The sequence below is a fragment of the Mustela lutreola genome, chromosome 2 (genome assembly GCF_030435805.1).
Source record: "Mustela lutreola isolate mMusLut2 chromosome 2, mMusLut2.pri, whole genome shotgun sequence".
Taxonomy (NCBI): Eukaryota; Metazoa; Chordata; class Mammalia; order Carnivora; family Mustelidae; genus Mustela; species Mustela lutreola.
Genome location: NC_081291.1, coordinates 178,597,632 through 178,621,257, shown reverse-complemented (window position 1 = coordinate 178,621,257; position 23,626 = coordinate 178,597,632). Strand labels below are relative to the sequence as shown.

Sequence of the window (23,626 nt, the reverse complement as noted above, 5' to 3'; positions counted from 1 at the left end):
TTAACCCACTGAGCCACCCAGGCGCCCCAACAATATATTTTTTTTAATTTTTTCAGTGTTCCAAGACTCATTGTTTTAAATTAATTTAAATGGAAGTGATCTTTTTATCTAATTGACTTTCATTCATATATTTGCTGTATTTGTTGAAAAGTATAGTTCATTACCCATTGAAACTGTTAGCTAATAATTTAACTAATTTCTTTGGGACACTGTGTGACCCGAAGAAGAATTATTTAGTTAATTCTTGCTGGGAGCTAGAGCTTAGATTTTACAATACATTGTAGCAGAATCTCTCCTGTTGAACTTATCTGACTCTTAAATATCATTCTTTAGTAATTGAAAATTCTATGGGCAGAGTGGTTCTTTTCTCCTTTCTCAATATTACATGATTTTGGAAAACATATTATCAAATTTAAGCTAATTTTTCACAGGGGATGATATATTTTTTTAGGATGTTATAAAATATTCCTTATAATTTTTTTCATAGCATTTATTACTTCCTTATTTCTTAGACTATAAATAAAGGGGTTTAGTAATGGGATCACTAGAGTATAAAATACAGCACCAGGTATATCTTCATCCTCTTCGTTAACTGAGTGTGGGCGAAGGTACACAAAGAGAAGAGAGCCATAGAATATTGAGACAGAGAGAAAGTGGGATGCACAAGTAGATAAAGCTTTGCCTCTTCCCTCTTTGGATTTCATTTTGAAAATAGTAAAGAGAATGTAGAAGTAAGATACTAAGACACTACCGATGGTGAAGACTTGAACTGAACCTGAAAAGATAAATATCATTAATTCATTGATATAAGGGTCAACACAGGAAAGTCTGTATAATGGGAAAACATCACAAAAAAAGTGATTAATTTCATTTGAACCACAGAAAGCTAACCTAAAGAGAAACCCCACATGAATTATGGAATGCAGATTTCCAGCTACGTAGGCCCCTGTGGTCATCTGAATACAGAGTTTCTTTGACATCATGGTGTGGTACTGCAGAGGGCTGCATATGGCCACATAGCGATCATAGGCCATTGCTGCCAGGAGAAAGCAGTCTGTAGTTTCAGCAAGGCAGAGAAAATAAAATTGTGCCATGCATTCATAAAGGGAAATCATTTTGTCCTTAGAAAAGAAGTTCTCTAACATTTTGGGGGTAATGGCACAGGAACAACAGGAATCCATCAGAGCTAGGTTGCCCAGAAAGATGTACATTGGTGTGTGAAGACGATGCTCCATAAAAATCAATGCCACCAGGCCAAGATTCCCCACCATAGTGATCACATAGATAGTGAGAAACACCACAAACAGGAGGCTCCTCAACTCTGGATAATCTGTAAATCCTATGAGGATGAATTCAGTGGTCAAGGAGTAGTTATCCTCAGTCATATTCACCTTCTCTGTTGAGATAGGAATTCTGGAGATATAAGATTCTAATTTAGAGTGTGTATAACTTTCCTTCCAAATTTTTCTTTATACAACAAAGAGAGAAGCTTCTTCAACATCCCCTCAGTATCTCTGGATATAGACACAAAAACCTCTAGGGAATAATCATTCCCCTAAAAATGTCAGTTTTATAAGCTCAACTCCAAAAATCAGCATTCCCACAAATACTTTTGTAATTCCAAGAAGAATGCTTATAGAGGAAAAGGTTTGTCTTCATGAATTCATGTATGAATAGTGTAGAAATCTAGCATTCGCATATTTGGTTTAATGCTCACAAACAGTATCAGTGTCAGTTTTGGTATTAAAGATGCTTAAAATAAATTTGCTGTCAATCTTCATGTATACATATTTTTTTTAACTGAGCAAAAAGTTTTCATATACTCTCCCAGTGGAATGAATGCTTGAAAAGAGCATACAGCAGATATGTTAAATTTATATCTCAGGAATTCTATGAAGATCACGAAGGATTATGATAGGGCTTTCATCGTTAGAGAAAATTACTTGGGATATCCAAGGAAATAAATATCTATGTATTTTCACCTTTCTCAACCCTGTTCCTGGTATTAGATCCATTTCCATAAAAACTGATTTTGTCCATGCCATCATTCCTGTTGATTTTTGCCCAGATTTATAAATCCTTCCCATCTTTATGTAAAGCATAGTTTACATATTATGCTCCTTAAAAGAGCTTTAACTAAATGCTCTAGACTACAGATTTTCACTTCTTGCATTCTCAAGCATACCCTATACACCCAACACAAACTATGTATAATACACATGGCTTTTAAAAAGAAATATGCATGTACAGTTTCTTTATTAGAATTGTAGACATTTGATTTCAGCTATGACTTTTACTTCTCATAAGAGTTATTTAATGCTAGGGTGCCTGGGTGGCTCAGTGGGTTAAGCTTCTGCCTTCAGCTCAGGCCATGATCTCAGGGTCCTGGGATTGAGTCCCGCATCGGGCTCCCTGCTCCGATGGGAGCAGGGAGCCTGCTTTCTTCTCTCTCTCTCTGCTTGGCTCTCTGCCTACTTGTGATCTCTCTCTGTTAAATAAATAAATAAAATCTTTTAAAAAATAAAAGGAGTTATATAATACTATGGGGGGGGGGGGGAGTATTGATTTCAGTCCTAGCTTCAAAGACCTGAGACAGGTGAACTTGTTATCAGTATACTATCACTGATCCTTAGTGACCTCTTTAGTCTCCACAAACTGAAACTGCTAGTTTTGAAGAACAGGCTACAAAGCAAATTCTTGGAAAAGAATTTACTGGAAGTGACCCAGCTATAATTTTCCTGCTTCCTAAGAAACTTCTGTAATATTTTCTGAAGTATATCACAGTAGTTTTAAAGCTAATAAAAATAAGCTTGCCTGTATATTTTAGTTTTATAACAGAGAAAGAGAAAAGTCTTAAATCTTAATATGATTTTTGAGATGGGTTGCCTGGATGGCTAAGATATTTAAGCATCTTCCTTTGGTTCAGGTCATGACTCTACAGGTCCTGAGACTTAGCCCCATGTCTGGCTCCCAGCTCAGTGGGAATTCTCCTTGCTCCTCTACCTCTGCCTCTCCCTCTGCTTGAGTTCTCTCTGGCTCTCTCTCTCAAATGAATAAATTAAAAAAATCTTAAAAATAAATATGATTTTTGAGAACAACAAAACAAAAACAATTTTTGTTTTACCTCAAAGGCTATCTTGTACTACTACTTAGGTATCCCTTAGGATATTATGACCAATGTGTCTAATTATGTAAATTCTGTGGTCAAAATGGGTTTCTTTTTCCATACTCAAAACATCAAAATAAAAGCACAGGCTGAACATTTCACTTTCTTGTTTAAAATACTAAAGATAAGAAATTTAATTATTCAGCTATGTTAGAATTAACATTCAATGTACTTGCTTGAATTCCTTAACAGAATTAAGGTGCACTCTTACCTGTATGTTTTGAAGATCTACCTTATAATTAGAAAAGGTTGATTTGAACTGACTTCAAATCTCATGCTGATTTGCCATTACCTTCAGGATGGGAAGACCTAAAAAGGTGAGAAGTTGAAACCTAAGAACAATTTAAAAATGCCAACTAGTTGAGATAAATCAATACTTACGGACACTAATAATAAGGTAAAGTATAGTAGGTAAGGTAAAGTATACTAAGGTAAAGATAAATCTGAATACTTCTGTTACCTGAATGCACTGAGAAGACTTTTATAACATCATATTAGTTTTGTGTGTGTCAGCATGTTGTTAACTCTCATAATTTCAGAATATAATTTTTTTCTCAGAAACATTTGGGATTAAAAGAATGAAAATCTGGGAGACTATACTAATAAGTTGGTGTGAATAATTATGTTCTTCACAATGCAAAATTAAACTTTCCATCAAATGCTTATGGGACTTGCCTATGATGACATCAGTGCATTTCTATGGGGAGATTCAGTTCCCAAAACATATTAACTCTGTGAAATAAATAAAGATGACCTGTGAGACAATGAGGTTAAAGTAAATGACCTTTGCTAAAGTCACTAAATCATTTGATGATCATCTTGCTGATTCTTATGAAACTGACATCATTTCTAGAATTCTGTTCTTTACCTGTGCATAGAATGTTAAATGAGCTGAAGGGACTCTCAGGTCAGTTGGGACAGTTAATGGAGAGAATAATAGGGTTTATGAATGATGATTCGCATTTAGAGAGGAGAACAAAAGTTGTGGTAGTGTTAGCTAGTGTCAACTCCTTCAGCCTGAGCAGAAGTTGTTCCCATGTGTTGCAAAATCTTCATGGGAAGTTTGCAGTTACCCTTTAGCCACACATACGATTTACTGAGTTAATCTATGTTCTTTTCAGTTCACCCCAATTCCTTTACCTTTCTTACCCTATTTTGCCCCTGTGTTGGAACAAAACCTGGATCCTCGCCAAGGTGAATGGGGTCCTGTCGAATCCTGTGAGAAAACTCCAAGAAATGGAGGACAAGCGTATTCCTGGGCCCACACTTGGAACAAATATGGCAGAATCCCTGGAGTGTTTTCTTGTCCTCCTTTAGATAGATCTGGTAAGTGTGGAGAATCCTTAACTTTCTCTAGTCATTTAAAGCTAAGAGATATTGTCATTTAAAGCTAAGTGATAATCCTTGTTGTTCACTTGTCTCACTTGATTGCCTGCAGTAAATCACATCCCACATGTAGCCCACGCCCTGCACATAAAACTATATCCTGTTTCTAATGGGATCTTAGGGAAAGCATAAAAGAAGTGATTGTAAGAAATAAAGACGTCTACTGATCATCAGTCGGTAGTTCTCCCATCACGCAGGCTCTGATCACCAGGATTCCCACCTCGGGAAGCTGACAAGTAGCACACCTGAACAGGAAACTGAAATCAGGGAAGAGTCACTCAGGGATCCAGAGATCTTCACAGAAGGAAGTAAGTGAGAATGATGGGGCAGAATCAAAGTTGCCCCCAGCCTTTTCCAGCATTAGTACAACACCTTTTATCTCGGGAAGGTGCTCGAGTATCCAGATGTCAGTTAAGAACTTGTCTGGGTGTTATTAGCGAATATACTCCTTAGTTTCCCAATGAAAGAACCTTGGAAAAGACAATTTGGTAGCACACATGCTGTAATGTGGAAAAGGCCTCTAGACAAGGTGCAAAAATTCCTGTGGAGTTTTGGGTTACATGGATGTTGGTTTAATTCTTAGCGGGGAACATAACGAAGAGGATCTGAAGGCTGAAACAGCACCTCTCTGCATACATATGAGTTAGATGATGAAACGACCCAACAAATTCAAACCCAAAGTAAAAAATTATTTTTTGGCAAAAAGGACAAATGCCATGTTTCTCCTTTGGCCACCGCACCTCGATTTCCTATGGGCATGAGGACAAGGAAAGAGCAGCAGACCTCTTTGGGAATGAGCGAAGTGACACTGGGTTGGATGTTAATTTATGCATGTTACAATTAGGACCAACAAAATCTAAAAAAAACAAAATTCTATTTCTACACCGTCTCACCCCCATGAGCTTCACTTATTTTTCCCTGTAACTTTTCATACTAACAGGCCAAATACTTACAATAGGATGCTGATGGAGACTGTAAGAGAATTGAAAAGGTATGTTCCATGTAGGGGCCTACTTCTTCTTATTGTTATAAATATTTATCCAATTGGGGCAATAATGCCCACTGGATTCCCTGTGATTTTCAACTCATAGCTAAAATGCTATTAACCTCTTCTGAATTTCTACAATGGAAGATGTGGCTTTCTGAGGAGGCCACATGAAAAGGTCAGGAGTTTAGGACAGAGAGGGAATATAGCTGCTGTTACTTATGATATACTCATGGGAACAGGAGTTTGGACGACTTCTAATCATCAAAGTCATAACATCCCTCCTGCAGCCCTTCCCCAGTATGTGATGTGGCTTTACAAACCTGGCAAAAAATTAATTCAGACACCGATTATACTGCCAGGTATACAAAAATACAAGGGCCTAAAGAGCCATACATTGATTTTATCTGCAGGTTAAAAGAATCATTGGAAAAACAGATAAGAGGAGAACAAATTCAGGAAATACTCTTAAGACAACTAGCATATGATAATGCTAACGAAGATTGTCAGGCTCTGATTTAACCTCTTAGAGAATCTGGCGATGTCATGGATTATTTAAAAGCTTCTCATAATGTAGGACCCTTTAAAACTCAGGCCTGAATAACAGCATTAGAAACCATGGCTATGGCTGTTCAAAAACGATTGCAGACAAAATGTTTTAATCATGGACAAACAGGACACATAAAAAAACAATGCCGTCTCCCTCCCTGTCTGGTTGCCTCCTTTCCCACCAATCGGCTGAATAAATCCAAGATTCAACCCCCTAATGTTTGTCCCTGCTCTCAGTGAGGCAAACACTGGGCCAACGAATGTAAGTCTAAAAACGAGAAAGATGGAAATCCTTTGGGGAACCCTCATCAGGGAAATTCCCTAAGGGGCCAACCCCAGGCCCCAATAATATGGGGTCATGGAACTATCCTATTCTCTTTGTACCCAACAGTGACTCTCAGTAATGGACTTAGTCCCTGCTACTCAAGGACTAGGAGCGCTGCTCTTGATATCCCTCTCTCTAAGGCTTGCTTTATACATCCATCTCAGTGCCCTTATAAATTGTCAACAAACCTATATGGACCTATACCCCCAAATACGGTTGGTCTCCTACTTGAACGGAGTAGTTTAACTATGAAAGGAGTTACAGTACTTACTGGAGTTACAGACTCTTGATTATTATGGTGAGATTCAAATTATGGTTTCTGTCACTGTTCTTAGGACCTTTTCAGCAGGTGAATGAGCCGCCCAACTTTTGCTACTTCCCTATATTATGCCTATTCAATCTTCAAATTTTAGGGAAAGAGGATTCGGCAGTACTAGTAAAAAGATTCCTTTTCTAAGAAACTGTTTGTAGGAAGTCAATCCCAAGTGAAGCTTTCTATTAAGGAATGAATATTTGAAGGGCTTTTAGATTCTGGAGCAGATATCACTCTCATTTCTTGTCAATGCTGGCCACGCTAGTGGCCTACAATGCCTGCTGATTATGCCCTTGAGGGTCTCGGCTATGTAACTACTCAGCAGTTGAGACAAAACAGCCAACCTCTGCCCTGTGAGGGCTCAGAGGGATTACTAGGTCATATTCAGCCTTACATTGCCCGCATACCTATTAATCTCTGGGGATGAGATTTATTACAACAATGGGATGCTGAAATTCACATACCTACATCCTCATTTGTAAAAAACATGATGAAAAACAGGGGGTATATTCCTAGTAGAGGCTTAGGTAAAAACTTACAAGGAGTGCCTGAACCTATAGATCTTAACCCTAATGATACTTGTGTTGGGCTGGGTTTTATATAGGGGCCATTGTGGTTGATAAAGCCCTGGAAATCACCAATCACCTGGAAAAGTAACAAACCGATTTGGACACCCCCAGTTGGCCCTCACGTTAGAAAAACCGAAAGCTTTAAAAGTTTTAATTCAAGAACAATTAAAAAATGGACATATTTAACCTTCTTTTTCTCCTTGGAATTCTCTATTTTTTGTGGTAAAGAAAAGGTCAGGGAAATGGAGATTATAATAGATCTCCGTAATATTAATTCTGCCATGGAAACTATGGGTTCATTACAACCAGGACTTCCTGCTCCCTCTTGTATACCTACTAAATGGTCTTTAGTAGTTTTGGATTTACAGGACTGCTTTTCCACTACTCCTATCCACCCCTCAGACAAAGAGCATTTTGTGTTTTCAATTCCAACAGTAAATCAACAAGAACCTTTACAAAGATTTCATGGGAAAGTTCTCCCTCAAGGCATGACTAACTCTCCTATGATGTGCCAGTATTTTGTTGAAAAGATTCTTGATCCCATTTGACAATTATATCCCACATGTCATATTTTCCATTACATGGATGAAATCTTACTAGCAGCCCCAACCTCAGAGGTCTTACATCAACTGTTTCCAAATACACAATAATACCTACAACAGGGCAGTCTTATAATAGCTTCTGAAAAGGTACAATTTACTCCACCCTTCTTCTATTTAGATCGTATTAAAAACCGTATCACTGTTAGTCCTCAGTTTTCCATTCGTTGAGATACTTTAAATACTTTAAATGATTTTAGAATTTATTAGGAGATATTAATTGGTTTTGCCCAGTGTGGGTACTCCTACACATGAACTTACAAAGGTATTTGCCACTCTTGAGGGAGACCCTAACCTTCATAGTCTTCAAAGCTTAATACCGCAGGCTGAACAGGAACTTCAGTTCCTTGAGGAATGCCTTCATCAAGTGTCCTTGTGTCTATATGATCCTGTTACCATTACTGTTATTTCTTTTCCTAGTTCCCATTCACCTAAAGGGGTGTTAGCTCAACAAGACTGTCCTTTAGAATGCATCTACTTGAATCACTGAGCTCCTAAGGATTTAACTGCATATGTTGACCTTCTTGCAAACCTCATTATCCTTGGCCGAACCAGATGTCTTCAGATACTGAGATACAACTCACGTGTTATCATTCTTCCTATATCTTTTTTTTAATATCTTTTTTTAAAAATTTATTTTTAATTTATTTTCAGCATAACAGTATTCATTGCTTTTGTACCACACCCAGTGCTCCATGCAATCCGTGTGCTCTCTAATACCCACCACCTGGTTCCCCCAACCCCCCACCCCCCACCACTTAAAACCCCTCATATTGCATTCTTCCGATTTCTATAAAACATTTTTCTTCCCTATTTCCCTTGAATGATCATCTCCTTAATGCTTGAGCAAGATATTCTGGAACCATCGGATACCATTACCCTGTGGGTAAATTATGGAATTTCCTTAAAAAGTCATTATTTGTAATTTCTACTATCTGTGAAACTAGTCCATTTGTAGGTGCTCCCATGTATTTTATTGACGTCTCCTCGACTGAAAAATGAAGTATACATGGACGTGGCTTAAACCTCTCAATTCAAAGTGAGTATGCATCAGTACAACAAACAGAAATATTCGTTCTTACTACTCTGTTAACTCGTATATCTTCTGCACTTACATCGTTCTGATTCTGCTTATGTAGTTGGTCTCTTTCCTGCCATTGAAACAGCTCAGATATCTACAACACAAAAATCCATATTACACCTTCTCACAAAACTACAGTCCCTTGTACAATCCTGTTCCTGTCCTCTCTTTGTCACCCATATTAGGGCCCGTTGATAGAAGGTAATGATAAAAGGTAATGATCAAGCAGGTATCCTGACATGTCTTATTTTCACATCACCTGCAGATGAACCCTCGGTTTTACATACCAGTGCTAATCGGCTGCACAACCTTTACCACATTCCTCTTCAAAAGACAAATAACATTGTTTAATCCTGTTCTGTTTGTGTGCCTTTGCACTGTTGCCCACACCCTTCAGGAGCCAATAAGTATGGCTCACAAGCCAACGAACTATGGCAAATGGATGTAACTCATTTCCAACTCTTTCCTTGTCAACCTTATTTACATGTTATTGATACATTTTCCAAAATCCTTCGGGCAATTCCTTAATCTTCCAGTTCCCTTTCTGCTGTCCGCTGTACTCTATTGCAATGTTTTAGTGTTATGGGGGTCCCTACTACCATAAAAATTGATAATGCACCAGCTTATACGAGACACAAATTTACTGCCTTTTGTTCTGATTGACAAATTCATCATATTGTGATATACCTTATAATCCACAAGGACAAGGTATAGTTGAACGAGCTCATCATACACTTAAACTGCAATTATTAAAAGAAAAAGGGGGGATCCCACAAGGATGTTTTAGCACTCTCTTTATTTACTTTTATTTTTGGAAATTACCCCAAGGCAACATTCAGACAGCAGCAGAAAAACACATCTCACAATCACAGTAATCCCTTGAAGCCTCTATTCCTATTTGGTTCATATCTTTTAATGAATGACTCCCTGGCCTCCTATTAAGGAAAGGCAGAGGGTCTGCTCTTATTTCCTCTGATTCCGGTGATGGACCCTTCCGAAACACTATGGCTTCCTCTTCAGCTCATCAGGCCCAGAAAACCAATGACCCATCTGATAACCACTGCATCCATGATCTATGAGAAAGATGCAGAAATACAAGAGACACAGGAGGTTACTCACAAGATACATGTGCTGTCCCTTTGTAAGAGGAGACCCTGACCATATCAGTGTAGGGCCGATCCACACACATGGGGTCAGATTAAGGCCCTGTCAGCTAAAGGAGAAGCAGTTTGGTGATCTACCTGAAGCCCACAGACCCCTGAGAACTTGTTTTTGGCTATCGTTGCTCTTCTGACCTGTACATCAGTGGGTATTGTCTCCTCAAATGACGAGTGAATAAACAACAGGGGTTGAGCTTGGAATTGGTTCTTAAGATGCTACAATTAAAAAACAAAAAAAAGGGGAATTGTTGAACCACAACCCGGATCCTCACCAATATGACTGGGGTCCTATGGAATCCTGTGAGAAAACTCCAGGAAATGGAGGGCAAGAGTTTCCTGGGCCCACGCCTGGAATAAACATGGGAGGATCCATGGAGTGTTTTCTTGTCCTCTTTTAGGAAGATCTAGTATATGTGGAGAATACTTAACTTGCTCTTGCCATTAAAAGCTAAGAGATATTGTCATTTAAATCTAAGCGATAATCATTATTGTTCACTTGTCTCACTTGATTGCCTGCATGTAAATCACATCCCACATGTAGCCCACATCCTGCATGTAAATCTATATCCTGTTTACAATCGGATCTCAAGGAAGGTACAAAATAAGTGACTGTGATAAAGACATCTACTCATCAGTTGGTAGTCTCCCCATCACATTGGCTCTGATCACCAGGATCCCCACCTCATGAAGGTGACACCCCTTCACTCCACTAATCATATAAATATACTGTATATTTAATAAAATTTTATTTAATAAAAATACTATACATAAGGAGTATCTATAATGCATCACTTGTTGCCTGCTACTAGCATTAGCTATAGATATAACAGGGAAGGAATTTTTCTGTTATGTTCATTCCTTCATTTCTAACACCTTGAACAGTGTTGGAAATGAAGGAGTGTTGGAAAAAAATTGTTAAGCACCACTTTGTAGTGCTTAACAAATATTTGCTGAATGATTAAAACAATGATAGTCTACCATTCAGGAATTTGCAGTGGTCTCTGATTAATCCATTTTTGTTTTTTTTAAGGGTTTTTAAAAATTTTGTTTTAGGTTTTTGTTTGTTTGTTTGTTTTTTAGATTTTACATATTTACTTGAAAGAGAATAAGTAAGAGAAAGAGAGAGAAGGAGTGAGGAAAGGGAAAAAGGGATCCACCTCTCTGTTGGGAGAGAGAGAAGCCAACACTCTGTTGGGAGGATAGGTGGACATGTGGTTCTGAGGCTTGATCCCAGGACTCCAGGATCATGACCCAAGCTGAAGGGAGACACTTAACTGACTGAGCCATCCAGGCACCCCCAAATTCATTTTTCTTACTTTGGTATTCCAGATGCTCCACAGTCAACTTGTGTTTTATCTACTCTTTCATTTCTTCCTCTTACATCAGGGCACTTGGCCATGTGCATCCCTTCTCTGCCCTTCTGGGCAGTTGCTTCAACTAATTCACTTTCAATGTTTCCCTCATCTTAAGCTCCTCTCTTTCTTTCCATCTCAGTACTACTCATACTTGAACTCAAATCAGATCCCCATGGAGACTTTCCTAGGTCCTTCAAGTAGAATTGATTCTTTCCTTTCCTCATTTACATGATGCTTCACTGCTTTTATAATGCATTCACCACCATACCAAGTGTGACTCATATGTGTCTTGATTGTAAAAGTCTTGACTGCATATTAAGTCACCAATCATGTCATGCATCTTTCTGAGAAACCGATTACAAGCTGTACAAACTATAGCTAGTAATGGATCTATGGTTCAGTGCCAAGATCCCCAGCAGTAAGAGGGCCAGTAGCTGATAGTTCTCAACTGAATCCCTTATCAAGAAGTATTTCACCAATCTTGTTCAACATAGTATTAGAAGTCCTAGCAACAGCAATCAGACAACAAAGAGAAATAAAAGGTATCCAAATTGGCAATGAATAAGTAAAATTTTCTCTCTTCGCAAATGACATGATTCTTTATATGGAAAACCCAAAAGACTCCATCCTCAAACTACTAGAACTCATACAGCAATTCATCAATGTAGCAGGACACAAAGTCAATGTACAGAAATCAGTGACTTTCTTATACACTAACAATAAAAATACAGAAAGGGAAATTAGAGAATCAATTCCATTTACTATAGCACCAAGAACCATAAGATACCTGGGAATAAACCTAACCAAAGAGGTAAAAGAACTGTACTTGAGGAACTACAGAACACTCATGAAAAACATTGAAGAAGACACAAAAAGGTGGAAGACCATTCCATGCTCTTGGATTGGAAGAATAAACATTGTTAAAATGTCTATTCTGGCTAGAGCAATCTATACTTTTAAATTCCAATCAAAATTCCACCAGTATTCTTCAAAGAGCTGGAGCAAATAATACTAAAATTTGTATGGAATCAGCAGAGACCCTGAATCGCTAAGGAAATGTTGAAAAACAAAAATAAAACTGGGGGCATCACGTTACCTGATTTCAAGCTTTACTACAAAGCTGTGATCACCAAGACAGCATGGTATAAAAACAGACACATAGACCAGTGGAACAGAGTAGAGAGCCCAGATATGGACCTTCAACTCTATGGTCAATTAATCTTCGACAAAACAGGAAAAAATATACAGTGGAAAAAAGACAGTCTCTTCAATAAATGGTGCTGGGAAAACTGGACAGCTATATGTAGAAGAATGAAACTCGACCATTCTCTTACACCGTACACAAAGATAAACTCAAAATGGATAAAAGACCTCAACGTGAGATAGGAATCCATCAGAATCCTAGAGGAGAACATAGGCAGTAACCTCTTCGATATCAGCCACAGCAACTTCTTTCAAGATATGTCTCCAAAGGCAAAGGAAGCAAAAGTGAAAATAAACTTTTGGGACTTCATCAAAATCAAAAGCTTCTGCAGAGCAAAGGAAACAGTCAAAAAAACAAAGAGGCAACCCACGGAATGGGAGAAGATATTTGCAAATGACAGTACAGACAAAAGGTTGATATCCAGGATCTATAAAGAACTCCTCAAACTCAACACGCACAAAACAGGCAATCATATCAAAAAGTGGGCAGAAGATATGAACAGACACTTCTCCAATCAAGACATACAAATGGCTATCAGACATATGAAAAATGTTCATCATCAGTAGCCCTCAGAGAGATTCAAATTAAAACCACATTGAGACATCACCTTACACCAGTTAGAATGGCAAAAATTAACAAGACAGGAAACAACATGTGTTGGAGGGGATGTGGAGAAAGGGGAACCCTCTTCCACTGTTGGTGGGAATGCAAGTTGGTGCAGCCTCTTTGGAGAACAGTGTGGAGATTCCTCAAGAAATTAAAAATAGAGCTTCCCTATGACCCTGCCATTGCACTCCTGGGTATTTACCCCAAAGATACAGATGTCGTGAAAAGAAGGGCTATCTGTACCCCAATGTTTATAGCAGCAATGGCCACGGTCACCAAACTGTGGAAAACACCAAGATGCCCTTCAGTGGATGAATGGATAAGGAAAATGTGGTCCATACACACTATGGAGTATTATGCCTCCATCAGAAAGGATGAATACCCAACATTTTTAGCAACATGGACGGGACTGGAAGAGATTATGCTGAGTGAAATAAGTCAAGCAGAGAGAGTTAATTATCATATGGTTTCACTTATTTGTGGAGCATAACAAATAGCATAGAGGACATGGGGAGTTAGAGAGGAGAAGGAAGTTGGGGAAAATTGGAAGGGGAGGTGAATCATGAGAGACTATGGACTCTGAAAACCAATCTGAGGGATTTGAAGTGGCGGGGGGTGGTGGGAGTTTGGGGTACCAGGTGGTGGGTATTAGAGAGGGAACGGATTGCATGGAGCACTGGGTGTGGTGAAAAAATAACGAATACTGTTATGCTGAAAATAAATAAATTAATTTTTTAAAAAAGTATGCTTATCTGAAGATAATTGTCTTATGAAGGTCATATTCCTTCCTTGGAAGCAGCCTACATTTAATGACTGTTGCATGAAAAATATAAATTTTGGGTCCCTGCCTTGGACATGGGAACATCAAAGGGACATCCCAAAACCTACTTCTTCATCAGATTGGATAGTCTTTATTGTGAATATAGTCAACTCATCCTTCTTACTTCCTTCACTCCATCAATAATTATTGAGACTCAGAGCATTCTCTAACAAACTTCTTACATGCATTTCTCCATTTCAGAGTTTGTTTTTGTTTTTCTATATCTCAACCAAGTTTTTACAGAAACAAACAAAAAAAAATCACAGAGACAGATGACACAACTAAACCTACCTTTCAGAGATAAACCGTCTATTATGAAATAGTGTATCACTATATCAATAGAGGAGGCTATTCCCAAGATAGCAACTTCTTAAACTATAGTACACCCTCATTTAACCGTCCCTCAGAACAACATACTACTTAAAATATAACCTAGGAGAAATTATACTAGTAACCAAGCATGCTATACCTATTTATATACCTATAAAGGTATAGCCTTTAGAAAAATATGTACTGGCAATAAGCCTCAGGGGCAAAAGACCATATATACCCTAGAAGCTGAGCAGCTGGGAACATCCGGCCTGCTCAGAGAGGAATGCCACCAGCTTTATTTTTATGTTATTTCCCCCTCCCCAGAGAGTGCCAGCAGTTGTCAGATCATCCTTTTGTTTGGGCTTGATCACTATAGGTCATGTACTATGTAACAAGACATAGTTTGCCTTTCTTCTTACGTATTTAGAAAACTGATGTTGAATGTGTAAATCCAGCTTCTTTGGTTGTTAAAGACTTTTGAATAAATATGAGACTGAGGAGTTGTTCTGGACGACAGTCTTTTCTGCTGTCACCCCCTCCTCCCTTTCTCTTGCAGCTGACTTGTTTGTGCCTCATTCTTCTTCCATGTGCAGTCAGGAGGTGGCACCCTCACTCCTGCTAAATAGAATCATCTGTCATTACCAATCCAGAAATACAGTAGGCATTTAAAAATAGGACTGTGGAGCATTCACATATAAGAAATCAGTTGCTTTCTTATACACTAACAATGAAAGCATAGAAAGGGAAATTACAGAATTGATTCCATTTACAACACCACCAAGAACCATAAGATACCTTGGAAAAATCCTAACTAAAGATATAAAGGATCTGTACTCAAGGAACTACAGAACACTCATGAAAGAAATTGAAGAACACACAAGAAAGATGGAAAGGCATTCCATGCTCACGGATCAGAAGCATAGACATTGTTAAAATTTCTATACTGCCTAGTGCAATCTACACTTTCAATAACATCCTGATCAAAATTTCACCAGCATTTTTCAAAGTGCTGGAACAAACAATCCTAAAATTTATATAGAACCAGAAAAGACCCAAATTGCCAAGGAAACATTCAAAAGGAAAAACAAAGTTGGGGGCATCATGTTGCCTGATTTCAAGTTATATTACAAAGCTGTGATCACTAAGACAGCAGGTACTGGTACAAAAACAGACACATAGATCAATGGAAAACAACAGAAAGCCCATATATGGATCTTCAACTCTATAGTCAACTAGTCTTCAACAAAGCAGGAAAAAATATTCAGTGGGAAAAAAAGCCAGTCCCTTCAATAAATCGTGCTGAGAAAATTGGACAGCTATGTATAGAAGAATGAAACCAGATTATTCTCTTACACCATACACAAAGGTAAACTGGAAATGGGAAAGCCCTCAACATGAGGCAGGAATCTATCAAAATCCTAGAGAAGAACATAGGCAGTAACTTCTTTGACATAGGCCACAGCAACTTCTTTCAAGTCATGTCTCCAAAGGCAAAGGAAACAAAAGTGAAAATGAACTTTTGGGACTTCATCAAGATCAAAAGCTTCTTTACAGCAAAGGAAACAGTCAACAAAACAGAGAGGCAGCCCACAGAATGGCAGAAGATATTCACAATGACATCACAGACAAAGGGCTCATATCCAAGATCTATAAAGAACTCCTCAACCTCAACACCCATAAAACAGATAATCATGTCAAGAAATGGGCAGAAGACATGAACAGACACTTGTCCAAAGAAGACATACAAATGGCTAACAGACACATGAAAAAATGTTCATCATCATTTGCCATCAGGGAAATTCACATCAAAACCACACTGAGATAACACCTTACATAAGTTAGAATGGCCAAAATTAACAGGACAAGAAACAACAAGTGTTGAGGAGGATATGGAGAAAGGTGAACTCTCTTACACTGTTGGTGGGAATGCAAGTTGGTGCAGCCACTTTGGAAAAGAATGTGGAGTTTCCTTAAGAAATTAAAAATAGAGTTACCCTATGATCCTGCAATTGCACAACTGGGTATTTACTTCAAAGATACAGATGTAGTAAGAAGAAGAGCCATATGTACCTCAATGTTCATAGCAGCAATGGCTGAAATAGCTAAACTGTGGAAAGAGCCAAGATGCCCTTCAACAGAGGAATGGATCAAGAAGATATGATCCATATATACAATGGAATATTACACAACCATCAGAAAGGATGAATACCCAACTTTTGTATCAACTTGGATGGGACTAGAGGAGATTATGCTGAATGAAATAAGACAAGCAGGATGGCTGGGTGGTTCAGTAGATTAAACCTCTGCCTTTGGCTCAGGTCTTGATCTCAGAGTCCTGGGATTGAGTCCTGCATCCTGCTCTATGCTCAGAAGGGAGCCTGCTTCCTCCTCTCTCCCTCTGCCTGTCTCCCTGCCTACTTGTGATCCCTCTCTCTGTCAAATAAATAAATAATATCTCTAAAAAAATGAGAAAAGAAATAAGGCAAGCAGAGAAAGTGAATTATCACATGGGTCACTTACTTGTGAAACATGAGGAATAACATTGATGATATTAGGAGAAGGAAAGGAAGAGTGAAGTGGAGTAAATCAGTGCAGAAGATGAAACATGAGCTAAAACATGAGAGACGGTGGACTATGAGAAAAAAAAAAAACTGATTGTCTTGGACAGGAGGGGTATAGGGAGAAGGATGAGCCTGGTGGTGGATATTTAGGAAGGCATGTATTGCATACAACACTGGATCTTATATGTGGACAGTGAAACTAAAGTTTTCACAATTTAATGCGGGCATAGAACCCAAAGCACAAGCCTTTCATGGCCTCTGATGAGCACATGAATGTAGAGTAAAGCAGCGGTGGGCGCCATATTGATCACCATTCTCACCTTGCTGTCAATGTCAGGCAGCCCCATGTTGCCATAATTAACCTGTGGTAGTTCTAATCATAGTGCAGGCTCAGCTGCATTTGCAGGGGGGCTTGGGGGAAAGCAGATGTCAGCACGTCCCCCGCACTGGATGCAAGCACATTCTTGAGCAGGCAGGGGTGCTTGCAGCTGTAGTAGTGGCTATCTTCCTCCTCCTCCATATACATGGAGTTATGTGTCCACCAGCTCATCCAGAGGAGCCCCAGGTCTGTGGGAGACCCCGAGCCAGATTCCTCACCACCATGCTATTTCTTTTTATCCACTCTCCATTTTAGGGGATATTTTTAGTTGTCAGATTCACATCATTGATCCCTTTCCCTTTTCCAGGTGTACTACAAATTCTGTTTACAAATTTCATCACCACCCACTGCTAACCTTTAGTAACACTGAAGCCTAGAGGTATGCTAAGGGAAGAGTCTGTGACTTATTTGGGGCCAAGGAGACCAAAGAGGGAATTTTGTGGAAGTTTCTGGGAAACTGAATGTCATGTTTTGTGGATATGAAATCTGGCACAGTCTACAACCATTTTGCTATCAAAAGAGAAACCAGCCTGGAGGTGAAGTCAATACCCAAATGAGGGCATAGCTTAGGGAATCACAGAGCAGACCCAGGGTTTTTGGAATTAACCACCCCTTCTCACTTCAAAATCCTATAGATATCCTTACTGTTAACCTTGTTTGGAAAAAAATGCTTTTAATGCAACTGAATAAATATTAACAGATACATTTATGTCTCTTGTCTCATCTCTCATTTTTACTTTATTTTAAATTAATTCTAAGACAACCTTTTAACTCATAAAATAACATTTCATCAGTATCCATTTAACTACTCAACAAATCTATTATATTTTTTAGTTTTAATTCTACATTTTAATTTCCTATGGCCCCACTGAAAAAATGGGGACCAAGGAAGTTACCTAATTTTTCTATAGAAATATTAAGGTGGAGCACAGGGATCAAATTGAAGGATCCAATCCAAAGTCCATGTTCTTAACCACTAAGTCATATTGTACACAACATATAAAAGTGAAAGTAGCAGGAGAGGAAAACTTTCAAGAAACTAAGCTGTTAAGTGAATAGAGAAATAGGGCAGAGAGTCAAGAAAAATGTGAATGACATTTTCCTCCAGATTTGTTTTGAAAAAATTTCAAACCTACAGAAAATCTGAGAAACTGCCCATGAATTTTGAAAATCATGATTAATAATTATTGACATTTCACCACATTTGCCTAACAATCCACTTGGAAAATGCAAATATATACATATGGAATACAAGTATGTATATGTGACTATACATATATATGAGATCATGGTAGTTTACCCAAAATTCTTCAATATATATCTCAAAAGAACAAAGACATTTCCTACACTGTCATATCATTTTTTGAAGATTTTATTTATTTATTTGAGAGAGAGAGAGAGCAAGAAGGAGCACAAGTAGGAAGGGGAGAAGCCGGAGCCCCCACTGCATGGGGCTTGATCCCAACACCCCAGGATCATAACCAGAGCTAAAGGCAGACTTAACTTTCTGAGCCACCCAGGCATCCCATCATATCATTATTACCCTCAAGAAATTTAACATGACCTAATATGATGTTCACACTAAAATTTTGCCCAAATTGTCCTTCTTAGCAATTTATTTTTTCATCAAGAATTCAGTTAAATGCACTATTTGGTATATTATCATTTTTCCATATCTTGTAATCTAGAACAAGCCTCTTGAATTTTTCTCCTTTCATGACATTTGAAAATTTTTAAAACTTTGTGTCAGACACAAAGTAAAATATCCCACCATATCTATTTTTGTGATGATTCCTCATGATTAGATTAGATTAGATTAAATAATTCAGCCATCACAAGTGTGTTGTTTTAAGGTGAGACCCATGACATTAGCTTGCCTTATTAACTGAAGCCATTTACTGATTATTTCATTAAGGTGGTACCTTCACCATCTACTTTACGATAAAGGTAGTATATTTCCTTCCTATAAAAATCTAATCTGTAGGGTGGTACCTGGACACCATGTGAATTTCTTGTTCCCTAATAATTTTTATCAACAGTTTTAGCATCCAATGACAATAATTTTTTGAATCAATTATCATCATGGGAAGCATAAAACTGGTAATTGTTTTCTCCAAGTGTTCTCTGGTTGAGAAATGAGAATTTTTTTTTAATATTTTGAACAGTTTTGGATTTATAGAAAATAATAAACATAGTAGAGAGAATTCCCATATATGACACATCCACAGCCACGTTGCTGAATTGCTGTATGAGTTCTAGTAGTTTGGGGATGGAGTCTTTTGGGTTTTCCATATAAAGAATCATGTCATCTGTGAAGAGAGAGAGTTTGACTTATTCATTGCCAATTTGGATACCTTTTATTTCTCTTTGTTGTCTGATTGCTGTTGCTAGGACTTCTAATACTATGTTGAACAAGAGTGGTGAGAGTGGGCATCCTTGTCGTGTTCCTGATCTCAATGGGAAGGCTGCAAGCTTTTTCCCATTGAGGATGATACTTGCTGTGGGTCTTTCATAGATAGATTTGATGAAGTTCAGGAATGTTCCCTCTATCCCTATACTTTGAAGCATTTTAATCAGGAACGGATGCTGGATTTTGTCAAATGCTTTTTCTGCATCAATTGAGAGGACCATGTGGTTCTTCTCTCTTCTCTTATTGATTTGTTCTATCACACTGATTGATTTGTGAATGTTGAACCATCTTTGTATCCCAGGGTGAACTCCACCTGGTCATGGTGGATAATCTTTTTAATGTGCTGTTGGATCCTGTTGGCTAGGATCTTGTTGAGAATCTTAGCATCCATATTCATCAGTTATATTGGTCTGAAATTCTCCTTTTTGGTGGGGTCTTTGCCTGGTTTGGGGATCAGGGTAATACTGGCTTCATAGAAAGAGTCTGGAAGTTTTCCTTCTGAGAAGAATGAATATTCTGTTGTTTTAGGGTGGAATATTCTGTATATATCTATGAGGTCTATCTGGTCCAATGTGTCATTCAATGCTCTTGTTTCTTTATCGATTTTCTGCTTCTATGATCTGTTTATTTCTCAGAGAAGCATGTTAAGATCTCCTATTATTAATGTATTCATATCAATATGACTCTTTATCTTGATTAACAGTTTTCTTATGTAATTGGCTGCTCCCATATTGGGGGCATAGATATTTACAATTGTTAGATCATCTTGGTGGATAGTCCCTTTAAGAATTATGTAGTTTCCTTCTTTTCTCTGACTACAGTCTTTAGTTTAAAATCTAATTTATCTGATATGAGAATCACTACCCTGGCCTTCTTTTGAGGACCATTGGCATGAAAGATGCTTCTCCATTCCTTCACTTTCAGTCTGGGTGTATCTTTAGGTTCAAAATGGGTCTCTTGTAGACAACATATGGATGGGTCCTGTCGTTTTATCCAATCTGCAACCCTGTTTTGTTTTATGGGCGCATTTAGGCCATTCACATTGAGAGTGATTACTGAGAGATACGTTTTTATTGACATCGTGTTACCTTTGAATTATTTCTTTCTGTAGATTGTCTCTATATTTCTGTTCAATGGAATTTTTTCTCTTTTATAGAACTCCCCTTAATATTTTCTGCAGTGTCGGCTTGGTGGTTGCATAGTCTTTTAAGCCTTGCCAGTCTTGGAAACTCTTTACCTCTCCATCCATTTGAATGTCAGTCTTGCTGGATAAAGTATTCTTGGCTGCATGTTCTTCTCATTTAGTGCCCTGAATATAACTTGTCAGCCCTTTCTGGCTTTCCAGGTCTCTGTGGACAGGTCTGACATTATTCTGATGGGCTTTCCTCTGTAAGTAAGGAGCCTCTTTTTCCTAGCGGCTTTCAAGAGGTTGTATCTACAATTATGATTCCTCAATTTGACCATCAGGTGTCTTGATTTTTTTTGGAATCTATAATCTTGGGTGGAGACCGTTCAGCCTCTAGTACATGAACGCTGGTTCCATTCGCGAGATTGGGAAAATTTTCATGAAGAATGTTCTACTATATCTTCTGGACATCTTTCTTTCTCCTCCCCTTCAGGGATTCCAATAATTGTGACATTGGAACATTTCATGGAATCATTTATTTCCCTGATTCTGTTTTCGTGGCTTCTAAGCTGTTTGTTCCAGGCTTCCTCCTGATCCTTTCTCTCTATCTATTTGTCCTCCAGATCACTAATTCTATCTTCTGTCTCAGTTACCCTAGCTTTGAGAGAGTTTAGATTAGATTGGAACTCATTGAGAACATTGTGAACCTCCTCCCTGGTAGCTTTAAGCTCCGCCCTAACATTGTGAACATCTTGTCTGGTCACTTTCAGTTCAGCCCTAATCAATTCCTTTTGGTCATCCATGGTTTTCTCCAACCTAGCTATTGCCTGGATAATTGTTTGCCTGAATTCTCTTTCCAACATATTGTCTATGATGATAGCCATTAGCTCTGTTGCAGAAGGACCATCCTCTCTATTTTTCTTCTGTTGGGCATTCCTCCTCCTAGTCATTTTGGTGAGAGATGACTGAACAGATGTAGTTGTATTTATTAGCCGTGGTGTAGTCAAGGTTCACTCTGGAACACTTCTGAGCAATCAGGATTCCCCAACCAAACAAGAGAAAAAAGAAAAGAAAAAGAAAAAGAAAAAAGAGAGAGAGAGAGACAGGAAAAAAAAAGGGAAGATAAAAGAGAAGATTCAGCCCAAATGGGCCCCAAGGTAAGATTTATGAAGTATACAAACAAAAACAGATAAACAAAAAGACTGATAAAAGTATATGACAAGAGAAAAAAATATATATGTGTAAGCAAATAAAGGAAGAACCTCATCAAAAAGAACCCCAAGTATAAGAATCAGGACAAACACAAAAACACAGAAACACTTGTGGAAGAAAAAGATGGGAGAGTGGTTATAAATTCTCAGTGTGGGCAAGGAAGGTCGTTTTGATTCTTCCTGGATGTATCTTGATATCTTTGTTAAAGGATTCAACTTTCCTAAGATAAAGGGGGATTAAAAATTGTTTTACCTATAGGGGTAGCATTGATTGGGGAAAGGGGATTACATTGAAGTTTAACTGTATATGAATATTAGAAAATAAAAATAAAAAAGGAATAAACTAGACTAAAGTAAACTAAAATTTAAAAAAATTAAAAAATAGAAATGCAAAAGAAAAACACAGGTATATGTATCAAAAAGTTGAGGTTAGAAGGTTATTATGGAATTTGATGTACTGGTAATCTCACTGTGATGGTAAATAGGTTAAAAAAATTATCTATATAAAAAAATGAACCAGAATAGTGGGAACAAGTTAAAAATAAAAGTTGTCCTATGAAGTAGTGGTGGTTGTTCTCTTGTAGTCTTTTTTTTTTTTTTCCTTTCCTGGTTGGTTTTCTGGGGGAGGGGCCTGCCACGTGGGTTTTCAGTCAATGATGTTCCCTGAGTTAAGTCCTCCCGCCCCCTTCAAGGGGGTGGGCTCTGAGGAAACCAGTTTTTTCAGGCTTTTGTTCTCTGGAGGTTTTGATGTTTGTTCACTTTTTTTTCTCTCGCCTTGACCACTTTTGATGGCTTTTGTAGGTTCAGAGGAAGCAAACTGCACCCTGACTTCCCTCTCAGAGAGAAGCCTAAGTCTGGTCCCCTGGAGGTGCTGCAGAGCCCATATGAATTCCCCCTTGGCCACTGGCAGAGCAGGTTCTGAATCGCAGTCCCTGGGGATGCAGGATCTTCTGTTTGTACCCCAAACCACGGCAATGGCGGCTGTCTGGGCAGCTCCAGACTGCCAGAGAGGTTCCAAGCAGCGATCGCACACTGAGATTTTTCCTGCTTGCCTGGGCTGGGAGTGCCTGGTCTTTCCATGTCTAAGAGCACAGGGCTTATGTGCACCCAGGGGATGGTTTGGGGCATGCGCGCATCTCAGGCTCTGATAGAATGGCGCGGGTCTAAGAGTGCCGGGGCTGGGACTTCACACACCTCTCTGAGGGGAGGATGATGGGCTGCGCATCTCAGGCTCTGTTAGCATGGCTCAGCATTCTGCCATCTGGCGAGGCTCCCAGTCCCTCACAGGAGCCGGACCCCACCCATTCTCGGTGCACTGGTGGCTCAGGGACCAAGACCTGGTTTCTCCATCGCACTCTGGCTCAGCACCAGGGAGGCTGTCCTGGGTCTGGGGACTTAAGCCCCTGTCCCTAGCTGCCCCAATTACCACAATTACCCCCCGCAATCCTTTGCTCTTTTTGAGTGCTTTCAACCAGTCTCCAAGTTAATGCTGGTCCCCAGATGCAGGGC

The 23,626-nt window shown here is 38.7% G+C and overlaps 1 protein-coding gene across 1 annotated transcript; it reads right to left on the bottom strand.

The window, feature by feature from the left end:
• Positions 1-455: 455 nt before the first annotated feature.
• On the bottom strand, positions 456-1,385 carry LOC131825933 (olfactory receptor 5K1-like). The gene has a single exon (XM_059165258.1). It carries the CDS (start codon positions 1,383-1,385, stop codon positions 456-458), a length of 930 nt encoding a protein of 309 aa, XP_059021241.1.
• Between the last annotated feature and the right edge of the window lie 22,241 nt (positions 1,386-23,626).